Source organism: Lampris incognitus, chromosome 4, assembly GCF_029633865.1.
Source record: "Lampris incognitus isolate fLamInc1 chromosome 4, fLamInc1.hap2, whole genome shotgun sequence".
Taxonomy (NCBI): Eukaryota; Metazoa; Chordata; class Actinopteri; order Lampriformes; family Lampridae; genus Lampris; species Lampris incognitus.
Window position 1 is genome coordinate 14,636,723 of NC_079214.1, and position 16,642 is coordinate 14,653,364.

General features: G+C 44.9%; 1 protein-coding gene across 1 annotated transcript; it reads right to left on the reverse strand.

The window, feature by feature from the left end:
* Positions 1–1,733: 1,733 nt before the first annotated feature.
* On the reverse strand, positions 1,734–4,886 carry LOC130111919 (protocadherin-20). Its single transcript, XM_056279220.1, is given in 3 exon segments — positions 1,734–4,355; positions 4,693–4,767; positions 4,770–4,886. Coding segments are annotated over 3 exon segments (2,814 nt in total).
* Positions 4,887–16,642: the final 11,756 nt, after the last annotated feature.

The following is a 16,642-nucleotide window of genomic DNA, read 5'->3' on the forward strand; positions in this document are numbered from 1 at the left end:
GCATGTTGTCTTTACCATAGACGTTCCAACATTACAATGTATCTATCTATCTATCTATCTATCTATCTATCTATCTATCTATCTATCTATCTATCTATCTATCTATCTATCTGTTCATCAATAAATGCTGTAGGTTGTCACATAAAATTCTTCATTTTGCCATGGGTTAATGTTTTTGTGATTCTACAAATGATACACAATTGGCCAATAACAGATTGCAAGAACAGATTTGATGTGAATATAAAAATAAAGCACTTTTAATAATTATCAGCAATTTTCCTTCACAAACAGTAAGCATTTTTTTTACAGACACATTGAACATCGGGTGTTCATAGAAAGGTAGATGATTGATGTTGAAGTAGTTTTTTTTTGTTGTGAAAACTCACAACAAATAAAATAATTCTCACACAACATCCTAGTGACTGAATGAAATGAAAACCAACAACTTTCAGAAATAATAGGACAGCAGTGTAAGGTGCAACACACAGTATCATATAGTCACTGTACTGAAAGCCTACACAGACAGCGGGGCAGCTAGGGTACGAACCATGGCTCTCAAATATCAGTTATTCGCATGGGCATTCGTGTATAGTGCACTGTTATATACAACCAAATTTTCAAAAGCCTTATATTGTACAGTTAAACTTTGGAATTACATGCACACTGACACAATAAGCCCTCACAATATAAATGGTGTGGGACACTGACATACCCAGGTTCAAATATCTAGTTCAGTGGCTCTTAACTGGTTTTGGACCAATTTAAATTTCATCATTTAATTCACATTGTAATGTATTAAATATACTAAAAAAATTGCATATATTTTCTGCTTTTATTTATTTATTTTGCAATTGGTTACAGTTACTTCCTGAAACATTCTGGCATTTAAAACTAGCAGAATTATTATTGTTTTTTTTTTTGTCAGGCTGCAATGCATTTAGGACTCAGACATGTATACAATGATCAGATTTACTAGTCTTCCAGGTGAAGAAATGTGGAAAACCTTCCTGTTCACCATCCTTGAAGTAAAGGGAGGCTCATATTTAAAGATACAAAATTTAACCATGCACAGGTACTAAATGCACGTTAGTTTTTAAACGACAAAGAAATTACAGATTATTGCAGTTGGTTTAGAAGTTTGTTGCTATTGTGAATCTGAGACTTTGACACTACTGGGTCCAGAAAGGTTAAGAAACACTGATCCAGTTATCCTGGTGAAAAGGTATTTTGCAAATAAATGTGTTTTCATATTCCGTTCCAATCACTTAAGACCAGGCCAATGCCATTTGTTGTAAACTTATCAAATAAACATCTTTTGTGCCATAATTATCTTTTTCGGCTTCATGCCAAGGTAATTTTTTTGTATAAACTTATAAAATATTTCAATACAATATTTACACAAAATCTTAGACTGAATCACCCTCAAGTTGCTCTCATCGCTATGTAATAGGGCTGTTATTGCAAATTCAAAACTAAAATGAGACTCCTAACACACACTGATGGTACCAAACAAGGTGGAGTAGGAAATTTGGCGTGTGGCCTCGTTAAATAATAGAAATTCCTACCGTTGACATATTGACATTAAAGTCTTGAATGACAATGACCTACCACAATAATAACGAGCATATTATCAAAGTAAAAAGAGCAACTTCATGTAGCATCTGTACTTGTCACAGTGAGTATTGTAAACATTCATGTAAACAGTGGTGTAAGGATGTGTGTGGCTATTAATGTCAAATGTTGGAGATCTGCCGCAGCTTCCTGTCCATAACCTGCAGTGAGTCACTATTCATTTTTAAAGGTATCTCTACCTCCAGTCTTTTCTTTCTGTGCTTTTTGAGCCTCTTACAGCAAATATAAGATGTCAGTGTGATCACGATGAAGAACAGCCCCAGGCAGATGACTGAGAGTGCAATGACAACAGGCTGGCAGGGGAACAACTCATACCTTTCAGGCCTCTCCGTTAGCTGTCCAATGTACCAGGGCCTCTCCTCAACCTCAATGTCTGCCTCTCTGGTCAGCAGACTCTGGATGTAGCTCTCGTTGCTAACCGTTTCGTTGACAAAAAGATTAACGATGACTGTTGAGTGGAGAGGCTCTGGCTGCCCGTGGTCACTGACCTTCACAAGGAGGCTGTAGAGGCCACGGTTGCTGAGCTCCCTCTTAAGTGTGATATTCCCCGTTTCTGGATCAATGTCAAATGAACCTGGCTCGCCGCCTTTCCGCTTAATGATGCTATAGGCGATGACAGCATTCATGCCTGTGTCTTTATCCACGGCATACACCTCTGTGATAGATGTTCCTGGAAGGGTGCTAGGTAGGACTAGCATGTAGGACTGGTTAGACTGAGGGAACAGGACAATCGGTGGGTTGTCATTGACATCCAAAAGCAGCACGGTCACCATGGCAACACAGGAGAGGGCAGGTTCGCCGCCGTCAACTGCCTCAATCCAAAGCTGGTAGGTGCCCTGTTGCTCGCGGTCCAGTGATGTCTTGGCCCTGAGTGCGCCGCGTCCTGTGTCTATCATGAAGATGTCACTGCCATTGACGATAGATAGGGCCACCCAGCCATTTTCCCCAGCATCAGCATCTGTCACAGAGAGGACCCCTATCTCACCAAATCCTGGGAAATTCTCTGGTACAAAGAAAGTGAAGTCCTTATTGATGAAGCGTGGACTGTTGTCGTTGCGGTCTTGCACTACCACAACAACAGTGGCAATGGACTCTTTCCTGGGTGTTCCTTGGTCCACTGCCCTCACTATAAACCGGTACGTCTCTTTCTCCTCACGGTCCAGTGATGTAGCCACAGACAAGATGCCTGTCACACGATCCACAACAAACATGCCAGGGGCGTCGCCTCCCATAAGGTAGATGACTTCCCCACGACTTTCACTGTCCTGGTCTGTGGCTTGGAGTTGGGTCAGAAATGTGTTTGGGGAATTGTTCTCCTCAACAGATATTTCCACCAAAGACTGCAGGAACACTGGCGCGTTATCATTTTCATCCAATACCAGGATCTTAAGGAAGGTCTTAATGACTGGTCCACGCGTGTTTCTGGCAATCACTGTCAGCTCATACTCTTGTGTCTGCTCATAGTCTAAAGGCTCAGTTGTCTCCAGTAGGTACTCATTCTTGAACAACTTGTAGGGGACTAGCCTAAATGGGCCATAACCCTCCAAATGACAGTCCACTCTCTGGTTAACGTCAGTGTTTTTGACGGTAAAAAAGGCAATTGGTGAAAGCGCCGGCTCGGACTCCTTCATTGTCACCACCCCATTTTTTTCAGTTGCGATGTACCTTGGTATGACTGCAGGGGGGCCTGTCACCACTTTGATTACATGAACCGTAACAATGGCAACTGCAGGGATACAACCAGGCCCGTTGGCTAGGACGGTGAGTTTGTAGAATTTGCCTGTTTCCGTGTCTATTTTTCCTGCTAGTTTTATCACCCCTGAGACTCTGTCCAAATGGAACAAGCTCCTGGTGTCCTTTGGCACTCGTTCACTGTAAGCATAGCTGATCTGCGCATTAGCACCGAGGTCAGGGTCAAAAGCATGCACATGTGCCAAATGTCCCCCTCTGGTAGTATTCCCATGCAGAGTGACATTAATTTGTGACTCTGTGAATTGGGGGCAGTTATCATTCACATCGGTGATAACTATCTTCAGAGTGGAGGTACCCAGAAGGGGCGGGCTCCCCCCGTCCTCTGCAATTATATCTGTTATGTACTCAGGCTGCGTCTCCCTGTCCAGTTCTTCTGTGACAATGAGAAAAGGTGTCAGCTCACCCCCTTCATTCTCCTCCACATCCAACGTGAAGACGCCGAAGTCATTGACCAGCCAATAGGTCTGCACTCCGTGAAGGCCCAAGTCTGGGTCAACCGCTGACTGCTCCACTGCATAACGTGCATTGACGGGTGCGTTTTCCGGGACGGACACACAGATCTCCTCCACAGGGAACCTTGGCCTGTTGTCATTCACGTCCTCAATAAAGACCTTAACTTTGACCAGCTGAAAGTATTGCTGAGGCAACACAAACACATCCAGTGAGAGGACACATCCTTGTCCTTCAGAGGTGTCTGGACAAAGGGTCTCCCTGTCAATCTCCGTGGCAGATGTGTACAGCTCCCCTGTGGTATTATTGAGGTTCACATACTGTTCACTGACCTTCTTCTGTGGCAGATTGAATAAAAAGGGGGGATCAATGCTGAAATCCAAATTTAAGTCTACTCCAATGGCCCCTATGAAGGTCCCCATGGGTAATCCCTCCTTTATCTTATATAGGAGCTCTTTAGCCTGGCTGAAATTTGCAAAACAGGAGAAAGGGCTGGTGTAAAACAGGAGGATGCACAAACCCTGAAATAAAGGATAATCACAGATAATACAATATAATGGAGTTGCATAGTCAATAATCAAGAGGCTTAATGTTTTGTAAAACGAATTATTTCTGATTTGATCAACACTTGGCAGAGACAAGACAAACTACCCAGTACTGTTTGTGAATGGAACAAGTGAAAATCAAACACTGATGTTCACAACAGGCTAAATGTGCCCTTAACAGATTCATGCAGGTTTTTCTGGTCAGCTGCATCACACCAGTTAAAAATCTCCTTTGACAGCTACGTATCAGCTGCAAATGATACTTTCCCTTCAGTCTACTATATGATCTGGTACGTGAAAATATACAACTTACCCATACTACTCCTCTTTTAATAAGGCTGGGGGCTGCTTTGCTGAACATGTTTATGTCCTAGTCCAAGTTTTTTTTTTTTACCTATAGCATGCAGAGTGATATTCTGAGTAATCCAGGCATTTTGAGGGTTGAACAGCGCAGGGCTCTGCTGAGTGCTTTGCCTTGTTGCTGTCTGAGTTGAACAAGCCATTCATCCCAACGCTGGCTCAGGACACGCCCATCATATGCAAATCAGCCCCTCATACGAGCCAATGAGAGCTGATAGCCAGTGGGAAAGCAGTTTTAGTTCTTAGCTTACATTTTGCAGATACTAAAAAAGCACTTGGTCATACCGTACACGCAGACACCCCCCCACACACACACACACACAACCATCCATCCATGAGATCAATAAAGCTTTGGCAACACAGAGATGAGAGACTGAGCACTGAGACGTAAAATAACTCCAGCCTACAGATTAATTTAATCTCAGTACAGTTAAAACAGGGTTTAGAATGAATGAAAGAAACACTAGTACTGATAGATAGATAGATAGATAGATAGATAGATAGATAGATAGATAGATAGATAGATAGATAGATAGATAGATAGATAGATAGATAGATAGATAGATAGATAGATAGATAGATAGATAGATAGATAGATAGATAGATAGATAGATAGATAGATAGATAGATAGATAGATAGATAGATAGATAGATAGATAGATAGATAGATAATGGATGGATAGATAGAGATAGATAGATAGATAGATAGATAGATAGATAGATAGATAGATAGATAGATAGATAGATAGATAGATAGATAGATAGATAGATAGATAGATAGATAGATAGATAGATAGATAGATAGATAATGGATGGATAGATAGATAGATAGATAGATAGATAGATAGATAGATAGATAGATAGATAGATAGATAGATAGATAGATAGATAGATAGATAGATAGATAGATAGATAGATAGATAGATAGATAGATAGATAGATAGATAGATAGATAGATAGACAGACAGACAGACAGACAGACAGACAGACAGACAGACAGATAGATAGTGTATTTCTAATGCAAAGCTACATCAGAGACCTTATCGCTATACAGTTTACAACCATTTTCTTCTCAATTCCTGCAATTTTAGAAATGAATCACAGCTCATGTGTAGTGTTCACATACTCCTACTGTTTACAATTTCAACCCAGTAAAAAAGAAAATGTAGCTTTTTCACTTAGAAGAAATCTCCATAAACAAGGCCAGTGGCGAGGTGATCATGGCACACCACAAGTGTTGTCATGTTGTCTGATTCTGGATTGAGCCTTTAACTAAATCAGCCCCATAATCCCCATGTGTTCTAGATGCCGGGCCAGCTGTTTGCCGGGATTGGAAGCATACTGCTAAGAGAGATTGCCTGATTGAAGTTCTCTGGGAAAAGGAGGATTCACACACACACACACACACACACACACACACACACACACACACACACACACACACACACACACACACACACACACACACACACATTCACGTCACAGCGTAGTTCCCTTGTATAGTGACAATACAGGAATGTTGTGGGAAAAAAAAGAGAAACTCTGCAGGGTCGTTTATGCAATAGGCAGCGCACAATGTGGGTTTACCTTGATCTTAAAACTTGATATAATTGTATTAAACACCCACAAATCCATTCAGCAGTTTTATGTGCCATAAGTGCTCTGTGGTAAAACGAGCTTTGGCTCAGCTGAGTCAGTGTGGAGGTTGGTGTGCAGGTAGACTTGGTGGGTGGGTGGGTGGGTGTGTGTGTGTGGGGGGGGCAAAGCGTGGGAAAGGAGTGGTAAGGGGAAATCGGAGCCTTTTTCAGAGCCGCTCCGAGGTTTGAGGGTTCAAGGGGTTTCGCTGTTGAGTGTCCGGGGAGGGACGTTAGGCCTGAACACATCGATGGCTCAGCAGAAAGCCATCCATCCCATGGCCAAGATGTGATTAGCCGAAGCCGTTTGAAGGGCTTCAGCATGCACGGCTTTTCTGGGTAGGAGCTATACACAAAATACAATGATCTTCTCTGTTTCTGTGTAAGTTACTCCAGATACACTTCATATTGCCATGCACATTTTGCACAAGATGTAACATGTTGATAACAACCGAGTTATTAAAACCTCCCTAATCCATAATAACGAGATAAGAAAGATATATTCTGTAAAAGTTTGTATGTTTAAAATGTTACCAATGTGAGGGCGTCCCCGGGTAGCGTAGTGGTCGATTCTGTTGCCTACCAACACGGGGGTCGCCGGTTCGAATCCCCGTGTTACCTCCGGCTTGGTCGGGGGTCCCCAGAGCCCTAGAAAGAGAGAGTTGCCTCAATGAGGGGTCAGAACGCGAGAGAGTCACGTGGTTCATGTAGCTGCCGAATAGTTCCAAATGAAGCTTGGCGGGTCATTTAAATTAACTGCTTAGCCGCGATTTCTGGTAACTACTAACCAATATTTTCAGATTTTTACATTTATATATAGATATAGATATATTCCAACGTGACACATATTCTATGCGCACTATTTGGAACTATCCGGGGCTCCCATCATCCGCCATTGCTGTTGGCCCATAGACCACCGGAACCCTTCCGTGTACCTTGACAACAGGACGCCAGGAGAGGGGGATAGACAACCCAAGCCGCCAAGCTGCACTGCATTAGATACGCAGCCTAGCCGTAGCTACGATGCCCAAAAGTTGCTGTGTGGTGGACTGTACTGTTAACAAGAAAAACAACCCAAATATTCGGTTTTTTGTATTGCCTAAAAGGCAGAAGGAGGGAGAAAAACGACTGAAATGGCTCCAGGCGATCAGAAGGAAAGACAAGGATGGACAACTCTGGGATCCTGACAGCAAACATGTTTACGTCTGCAGTCTGCACTTCATCACTGGTAATGTTAGCTAGTTTAACTAGCTAATAATAGGTTACGTCTATTCTACATTTTATAATCACCAAAATGTCAAGTTAGAATGCCAATAGATCAGTGGGCCCAGATGGGAAAACAAATTTAGTCAGTGTAATAGGCTAGCTACATTGAACGAGATGTAGCCGAGTTAGCTAGGCTACAACCCGCATAATGTTGGCTACACTGTAGTCTCCCTCGCCAGACTCCCTTCAGCTACACTGTAGCAGCTAGATGTGAAACTCAGTTGCGGGGTAAGTTGATTCATCTCCCTCTTCCCCTCCCCTTGCCTTCCCTCCTCCACTCATATTTTCTAAGACCCGCTCTGGCCCCTCCCTCACCTCCTCCCCTTCCCCTCTCTCTCCCTCCCTGGAACAGTTTGGTCTGGCGCAGGTTGAGCCGGTGGCTATGTGGAATTCCACAGTTAGCTAAACCTGTCTGAATGGGATCGCATTCTTCAAACCCATATGTATTTTTATCCATTAAAAATCATAAAATGGTCCCTCCCCCCTGAATATTTGGTCACATGCTCAATTTTGTTTATCTTTCCTAGAAACAAGGGGTAACTACCCCGGTCTCCCTTACCCAGTTTAAATGCAAACATTGTTATCACATTATTATTGTCATCCTTATTGAGTAGTATATCGTGCATCATTGTATGCAGTCATGTGTAATCCAGTAAAAAGTAATAATTGAATAAAATGCAAACATTTGTTGAAAATGTAGCCTAGTTCCTATGTCTTTTCCCCATGGCTGCTCTAGGTCATGATGTGTGATTTAATTTTTGCCTTTTATCATTTCAGGGTGTAATGCAAAGGACCCCATGCACCCAGACTACTGTCCCTCTATACTGCCCCATCGCCGTAGTTCAGCGGGGGCAGAGACGATCAGGCGGTTTCACAGTGCCAAAAAAAGAGACACCATCACACCACCAGACAGCACTGTTAAACGTGACCATACGTACACAGTTTCTCCTGAAGAGCAAGCACCCGTGCCCAGCCAGGAGGAGAATGCGGAGGTCGTTGAGATGGTAAATCTCAGGAGAGAGCGAGACGAGGCCAGGGGAGAGCGAGACGAGCCATATAAACCATGTTCAAACATGCCGGCCTCTATCCCCCTCTAGCTCCCCCCGCTCTAACGTTCCAAGGCGGAAGTGCAGTGGTCTATTGACGTCTACGGAGTTGACGTAACTCTCTCTTTCTAGGGCTCTGGGCGTCCCTACAGACGCAATAGAGCTCTGGATGTCACGTGACTAGATTTGTTTACACGGCCATTTTGGCAGGAAGAGAAGCGTGTGCAGAGTTCATTGCGCATTTTAATTCCAAAGATATTGAACGCTATAATGCAAAACTTGAACATGACTGACCCTTATAATGGCCCCGGGGTGCTTTTCACGAGTACTGAAACAGCCGGAACGTTGCCCCTTCCAGACCTGCAGTATCCAGACATCCACAATCACCTGATCCAACTTTCCCTCGTCCTACTCTGGGGAGTCTTTGAAAGCCTGGAGGGGTACAAATGGACGAAATCTGGATTCGTGACAAATATTCAGCCCTGGAGTCTACCGACTCCTCACTAGAAGGGTAAGTGTCACTTCGTGTTAGTTAAAGTTAGCATAAGCAGTGGGCGGTGTGATGTAATCGGTGTCATCACATGTACGTAGCGTTAGCTAGTCTGTGTCTTCGATCTACCGAGGCTTCACTACGTTATCACTGCGTGAATGAATTTCGACAGGCACTGTAAACTACTAATAACACACGTTAGCACCTAGCTAACGGGTCTGACCCTTTAGTCGAGCGGTTAGTGACGTCGCCCTGTGGTGCAGTACACCTCGTATCGAATCCCGCACCGGGCAAGAAAATATCCAGTTACAGCACCACCTCATACGTTACATTATACCTTTATGATAAACCGTTACGATAAACAGCAGTTACTGTAAACGGATGTGACGTAGTCGGGTGACAGAGGGTTATCACTATTTCCCCCTGAAACATAGGTAAATAGAAAATGTCCAGTCCCGTTTTAGTGAGCAACAAGCTTAGTTCTTTTATCGTAGCCTTTGTTAGCCCCGCAAAACCCACACTATAATGCATAGGTCGAACTTGCCTTTTAGTATAATAAAATTGTCAGAAACCTTAATTAAAGCCTGTCAAATAAACAATATATTATCGTTAGGAGGTGTTGTGTTCTGCACCTGATATGAAGCGGTCGCTACGCAAGAGGAATCCGCCGCTTGTGGGCTCCCGTCGCTCGGCTTTCTTCTGCTCGCTTCCAGCAGGTTTTATAGCAGTAATCCATTCATGTCGTCTTTCGCCATCTTCAGGGATCCGATAAAATGCCCTCCCTTTTACTTGTCCGCGACTGTTCCGGCATCCTAGCGCACAACAGCTATCCGCTGTATAAATACAGCAGGCGACGAGACTTGCTGCTAGCTAGCAGCCATTTGCCCAGCAACAGGCCCGCTGTCCTGACAAAATGGCGGTGTTTTGAGTTCGACTATTGCGTGACGTCAACTACCGGAGCTCTATTGGCCGTGTCTGCGGGTGGGAAGCCGGATGTGGGCGTGATCCTCTCGCGCGCTACGTCCCCCTGGCGAAACTCCTCACTGTCAGGTGAAAAGAAGCGGCTGGCGACACCACATGTATCGGAGGAGGTATGTGGTAGTCTGCAGCCCTCCCCGGATCGGCAGAGGGGGTGGAGCAGAGACCGGGGCGGCTCGGGAGAGTGGGGTAATTGGAATTGGGGAGACATTCCAAAAAAACAAAACACAAATGTAAACCAGCATGTTGGATTGTAGTACAGTTGTACTCTCCTGTATTAACATGTCGCATTCAAATCAAAATAGCAAACGACAGTACAAGACAAATTCAAGAATATGAAAATGGATATTTAGTGACATGTGAGTCGCGATACAAACACAGACAATGGTCCTGTTACAGGGAACACTAATTCACTATTCTACAATAATTGCAAAGGAGCTTATGTTATCTTTGCTCAATATTCTCAGCAGCCTTATATTTGATTGTAAAAGCTCCAACGTGTTTCACCATTCACACACATGCACATACACATGCATGCACACACACACACACACACACACACACACACACACACACACACACACACACACACACATGCACATACACATGCATGCACACACACACATGCATATACATATGCATGCACACACACACGCACACACACACACACACACACATACATATGCATGCACAAACTCACACATGAATACGCGCACACACAAGCATGCACACACACATACACACACATGTATACACACACATAGTGATGAATAAGGAGGGCATAATTTGTGTCGTCTAATTAGAACATTCTTTGTTCTTGATAAAGAGATAATGACAGCGTTGCAGCACAGACTCAAAGCTGAAATCTGATCATTTGCTGCAGGTGTTACTCACAGGTCACTACACGCGATGAGACAAGAGGGCTGTTGTCTTTTTGTGTTCAGGTGACGGGGTCATCACGTTGAGGATTAGGCAGAACAAGTGCAACTGGTTAAACCACCCCTACACAAGTTAAATGGCCTCCATAATCTGCCTTGGCAGGCGGAGTTGTGCGAAATCAGGTTTTCGCCCAAGAGTGATTTGTTCCTTTTAATGAATCTAATCACTGAGTCAAAGAGCACCTTGAATAGTGTCAAGTACAGATGGTAGTTTTGCTTAAAAGGTGTGCAACAAGTTACAACGCATATGGCCAGGGCGATGTCACCCTGGCACCACTTCCTCTTTTTCTGGCTGATTACGATGGCAAAGCGCTGCAATGGCCCGTGCTGCACGTGTCTGAAGTGGTCTGTGAGATCAGGAATCAGGAACACTTGATTTGTTCTCACGCTTTATTTGTGTATTTGTTTTTATTTGTTTATTTATTTGTGTGTTTTTAAGTACATTTCATGAAATGAAACGAAATATTGTTTTCCCCAGCCCACAGCAGTGCAACACAAAGACAAAAACACATATCCAAAAACATACAAGAACTTCAGGAACACACATCCAAGCTAACACATATATCCACACTAAAATAAATAAATAAGAATAAATCACTGTCCAAGGGAACGAACACCGGCCTGAATGACTGTCGGAACTGCCCGTCTGCCATGGGCTAGCAGTTAGCTTAGCCTGCCCCGCTTCCGCATCCTGTCAGACCGCCCTCGGTGTTGTCGGAACTGCTGGTCTGCATGGGCTAGCAGTTAGCTTAGCCTGCCCCGCTTCCGCATCCTGTCAGACTTCCCTTGCTGTTATCGGAACTGCTGGTCTGCATGGGCTAGCAGTTAGCTTAGCCTGCCCCGCTTCCGCATCCTGTCAGACCGCCCTCGATGTTATCGGAACTGCTGGTCTGCCATGGGCTAGCAGTTAGCTTAGCCTGCCCCGCTTCCGCATCCTGTCAGACTGCCCTCGATGTTATTGGAACTGCTGGTCTGCATGGGCTAGCAGTTAGTTTAGCCTGCCCCGCTTCCGCATCCTGTCAGACCGCCCTCGATGTTATCGGAACTGCTGGTTTGCCATGGGCTAGCAGTTAGCTTAGCCTGCCCCTCTTCCGCATCCTGTCAGACCGCCCTCGTTGTTGTCAGAACTGCTGGTCTGCATGGGCTAGCAGTTAGCTTAGCCTGCCCCGCTTCCGCATCCTGTCAGACCGCCCTCGGTGTTGTCAGAACTGCTGGTCTGCATGGGCTAGCAGTTAGCTTAGCCTGCCCCGCTTCCGCATCCTGTCAGACCGCCCTCGGGTGCTTCCTCTTCGGGCACAGCTCCGGGCAGGGCCGCGGTCCCTGGGCCCACAGGGTGCAGCAGACCGGGCTCTCCCAGCCGATCCAGCGCCAGCTCTCCCAGCCATCAAACGAAGACAAAACTTACACGCGGACGTGGACAAGAACACTGCGCGGACGGCACTGGGTGAGGCCGCCGCAAACGTGAATTCGCGCCACCATCTTCCCACACCGGAAGTGGGAAAAAATAGCTGTAGTATATGTAGTAGTAGATGTGGTGTATTGCCGCTGCATTAGAGCATGAGTCCGGCCCTTTGTCCGACCGATATAGGCTGCAAACAATATAATGACTATAAGTCAAGGTGCATAAACATTTGGGGGGGGGGTTTGTTGCACGTAACAAATTGATGCCGAGGCAGAATTCTGTGGCGATAGCACAAAAAGGATAACTTTTTTATGATCCCTCAGGAAATCCTCCGTGCCCCAGTTTTCAAATGGCACTAATCTGTGTCCTATCGGGACTGTGGCTAGATATGATTCAACTGGATTACCTTTACACCTGACATGAATATGTGCCTCTTCCTATCTAAATTGAAATTGGATTCCTCTTTCTCTCGTCAACTGCACACACCTGCCCTGTTTGTATCCTATCAATAACTCCTATTTCCTGCCTATATCCTCTTTTGACGGCTCGTTTTAAATACCCATGGCTAGTTTTAAGACGTTATCCAAGCTGCCTGACACTTTTTTGTGCATTTCTGCCTTTTACTTGCATTCACTTTTAATGTGGACAGGAGATGGAATAACATTTAATTCCCTTTACTAATGTGGTCAAATGTAACTTAAACCCTTCCAGAGGCTGTTTCAGTGACCGGAGTTCAAAGTTAGCTGACCATTTAAGCTTATGTAGTTAAACGCTTGTGCCCCACCCCACCCCACTTGTACTTGGCCAATTACCGCACTCTTCTGAGCCGTCCCCGGTCGCCCCACCCCCTCTGCCGATCCGGGGAGGGCTGCAGACTACCACATGCCTCCCTCGATGCATGTGGAGTCGCCAGCCTCTTCTTTTCACCTGACAGTGAGGAGTTTCGCCAGGGGGACGTAGCGCGTGGGATGATCACGCTATTCCCCCCCAGTTCCTCCTCCTCCCCCCCTTTGAACAGGCGCCCTGACCAGCCAGAGGAGGCGCTAGTGCAGCGACCAGGACACATACCCACATCCGGCTTCCTACCCGCAAACACAGCAAACTGCGTCTGTAGAAACGACCGACCAAGCCGTAGGTAACACGGGGATTCGAACCGGCGATCCCCGTGTTGGTAGGCAACGGAATAGACCGCTACGCTACCCGTACGCCCATATGTCTGAGTGAGTTTCAGCTGGAAAGTCCTACCTTGTGCATTTTCATATTACTCATGCAAGTATTGCTTTATGATAAAACATGCATTGCATCATATCACGTGTTGATCTATAGTATGCAGATAAATATGTATGTGTGTGCCGACATGCAAATTCTTCTTCTCAACTGCCTCGCGGTCAAGGATCGTGTCGAGCTCAAAACACCAAACACGGGCTGGAATTCTAACCTGGAAACATCTATTTATTCAGCTATGTGCGCCCCTTCCTCTATAGACTCGAGGCGCGACCCTAATCTCAGTACTCTACTGGCTCTACTAGTCTAGCGCCTGCGGGTTTGGCTCCTGCTTATTTAACGGACCTGCGCGTCACAAGCGACAGCCGTGATGTAATCAACCAGACACCCTCAGCCGTATCTCCATTAGCCCCCATCTGCCTCATCTGACAGGTATCAGCCGTAGTGTAGAAGGCTGTACTAGATGAAGTCTCGTGGGCAGCACGGTCCCCTCATAGTATGAGAGTCGTGGGTTCGATCTCAGCTGTCGTGCGTGGCGCTTAGACGCGCTGTCTGAATTTGTTGGGGTTTTGGGTGCTCTGGCTTCTTCTCACGGTCCGAGGACGTGCATCGTAGGTGAACTGGAGATTGTCAGTTGCCTGTGTTGTGTACTTGTGTGTTGTGTGAGCGATAGTGTGTGTGTGTGTGTGTGTGGCCATATCATGGACTAGTGATTGACTGGCGGCCTGTCCAGGGTGTCTCCCCTCCTGCCGCCCAATGACTGCTGGGATAGGCTCCAGCATCCCCGCGACCCTCAGAGCAGTAAGCGGTTTGGATGATGGATGGATGGATGGATGGATGGATGGATGGACGGATGGATGGATGGATGGATGGATGGATGGATGGATGGATGGATGGATGGATGGATGGATGGATGGATGGATGGATGGATGGATAATGGATGGATGGATGGATGGATGGACGGATGGATGAATGGACCTTTCCAGGGTTTCTCCATGAACCCAGAGCAAGCTGGGCTCGTCTCCATGCTACCATGTAGCCCTGAAGCAGGCGTAGAGAATTGAAGGGAAGATCTAATCAATCCCTGCAGTTGTAGAAACGCATAAAACGACTTGCTGTTGAATTCAACAATAAACACAACTTTATCGATGCACGTGCGTGTTTGCAAAAGCGTCTGCCAACTGCACGTGTCAACAGGTGCATTCATGTGGTATGTCGAAGTGTGTTCCTGTCTGTCAAAAAAAAGAAAAAAAAGAAAGTTTGTTATATAAAGGTTGAATAAGGCCAAGAGGCAGTATTACTTTGGTCTTAATTACATCATTTGCTGCAGTGAGTCTGTGTGAGAGGAGGCCGGGGTAATCCCTGTCCAGATTTTCAAACAGATGTCCAGTTAACCTTGGTCTTCCTTTTAATCAAAATGCTGCTAAGCTAGGCTGCTAGCAGGGAGACAGCTGCTTAAATAAGATGGATATGACCACGCAGCTATACAGCACGAGACACCAGCTTGCGAAGGTGCAACGGTATGTGTGTGTGTATGTGTGTGTGTGTGTGTGGGGGGGGGACGGGGGGGGGGTTCGCAAGTTATAAAAGCCTTGAGAGTGATCTGAACTGACTGCAAAACGGGTCGGTATATTAGCAGCAGTGTTCTGTTTTACGTTATCGGTGCCGATAATCGTCTTCAATCGGCGGTGTTTGATTTATCAGCAGCCGCTGTCCTCGTGGCGCTGCCCCGGGGGGTCCGGGGTTATCTGGAGCCGACCTTGCAGATGTTGATCCTAGGGGGAATTAACAGGGTTTGGCGGCAGCCAGGCTACCTGTCTCGTATAGTTCAGTCGAGACAGCTTCTTCTTCTTCTTCTTCTTCTTCCGGCTTGTTCCCTGTTTCCCAGGGGTCGCCACAGCGGATCCGACGGTTTCCATCGGTACCCTGTGAGGGCACAGCACCGATGGCGGTTGTTGTCAGCCCGGGCCTCGACCGATCCGGTAGGGTCCTGTCAGTCCGCGTAATGATTTGGCAAAATTTTACGTCGGCTGCCCTTCTTGACACAACCACCAACCCGATGGACGATCAATATAAAAAATAAATAATAATAATAATAATAATAATAATGATTGTAGTAAATATAAATAATAATAATTACAAATAATGATAATATAATAATTACTAATAATAATGATATAATTTAAAAAGTGATAATAATAATGATTATAGTAAATATAAATAGTAATAATATAATAATTACAAATAATGATAATATAATAATTACTAATAATAATGATATAATTTAAAAAGTGATGTAACCGGTCATTTTCTTGCCCGGTGCGGAATTCGATACGAAGTGTACTGCGCCACAGGCGACATCACTAACCGCTCGGCTAAAGGGTCAGACCCGTTAGCTAGGGGCTAACGTGCCTTATTAGTAGTTTACAGTGATAATAATAATAATGATTATAGTAAATATAAATAGTAATAATATTATAATTACAAATAATGATAATATAATAATTACATATAATATTGATATAATTTAAAAAGTGATAATAATAATAATAATAATAATGATTATAGTAAATATAAATAATAATAATTCAATAATAATATACTAATTAAAAATAATGTAATTAAAAAGTGATAATAATAATAATAATAACCCAGAACTCGCCGGAGGGACTACATGTCCAATCTGTCCTGGGAGCGCCTTGGGATCCCCCAGGAGGAGCCGAGGGGCGTTGCTGGGAGAGGGACGTCTGGAGTGCCCCACTTACCTTACTGCCACCGCCACCCAGGAGAAGCGGCTGAAGATGAATGAAGGAATAATCAATAGCTGTCAATCGAGACAGCTTACGTGTATTTATTAGAAACCGTTGCTCTTAACATTGCAGTTATTGGTTTTGCCCTCCAAAGGCGCACAACCACATAATGCTG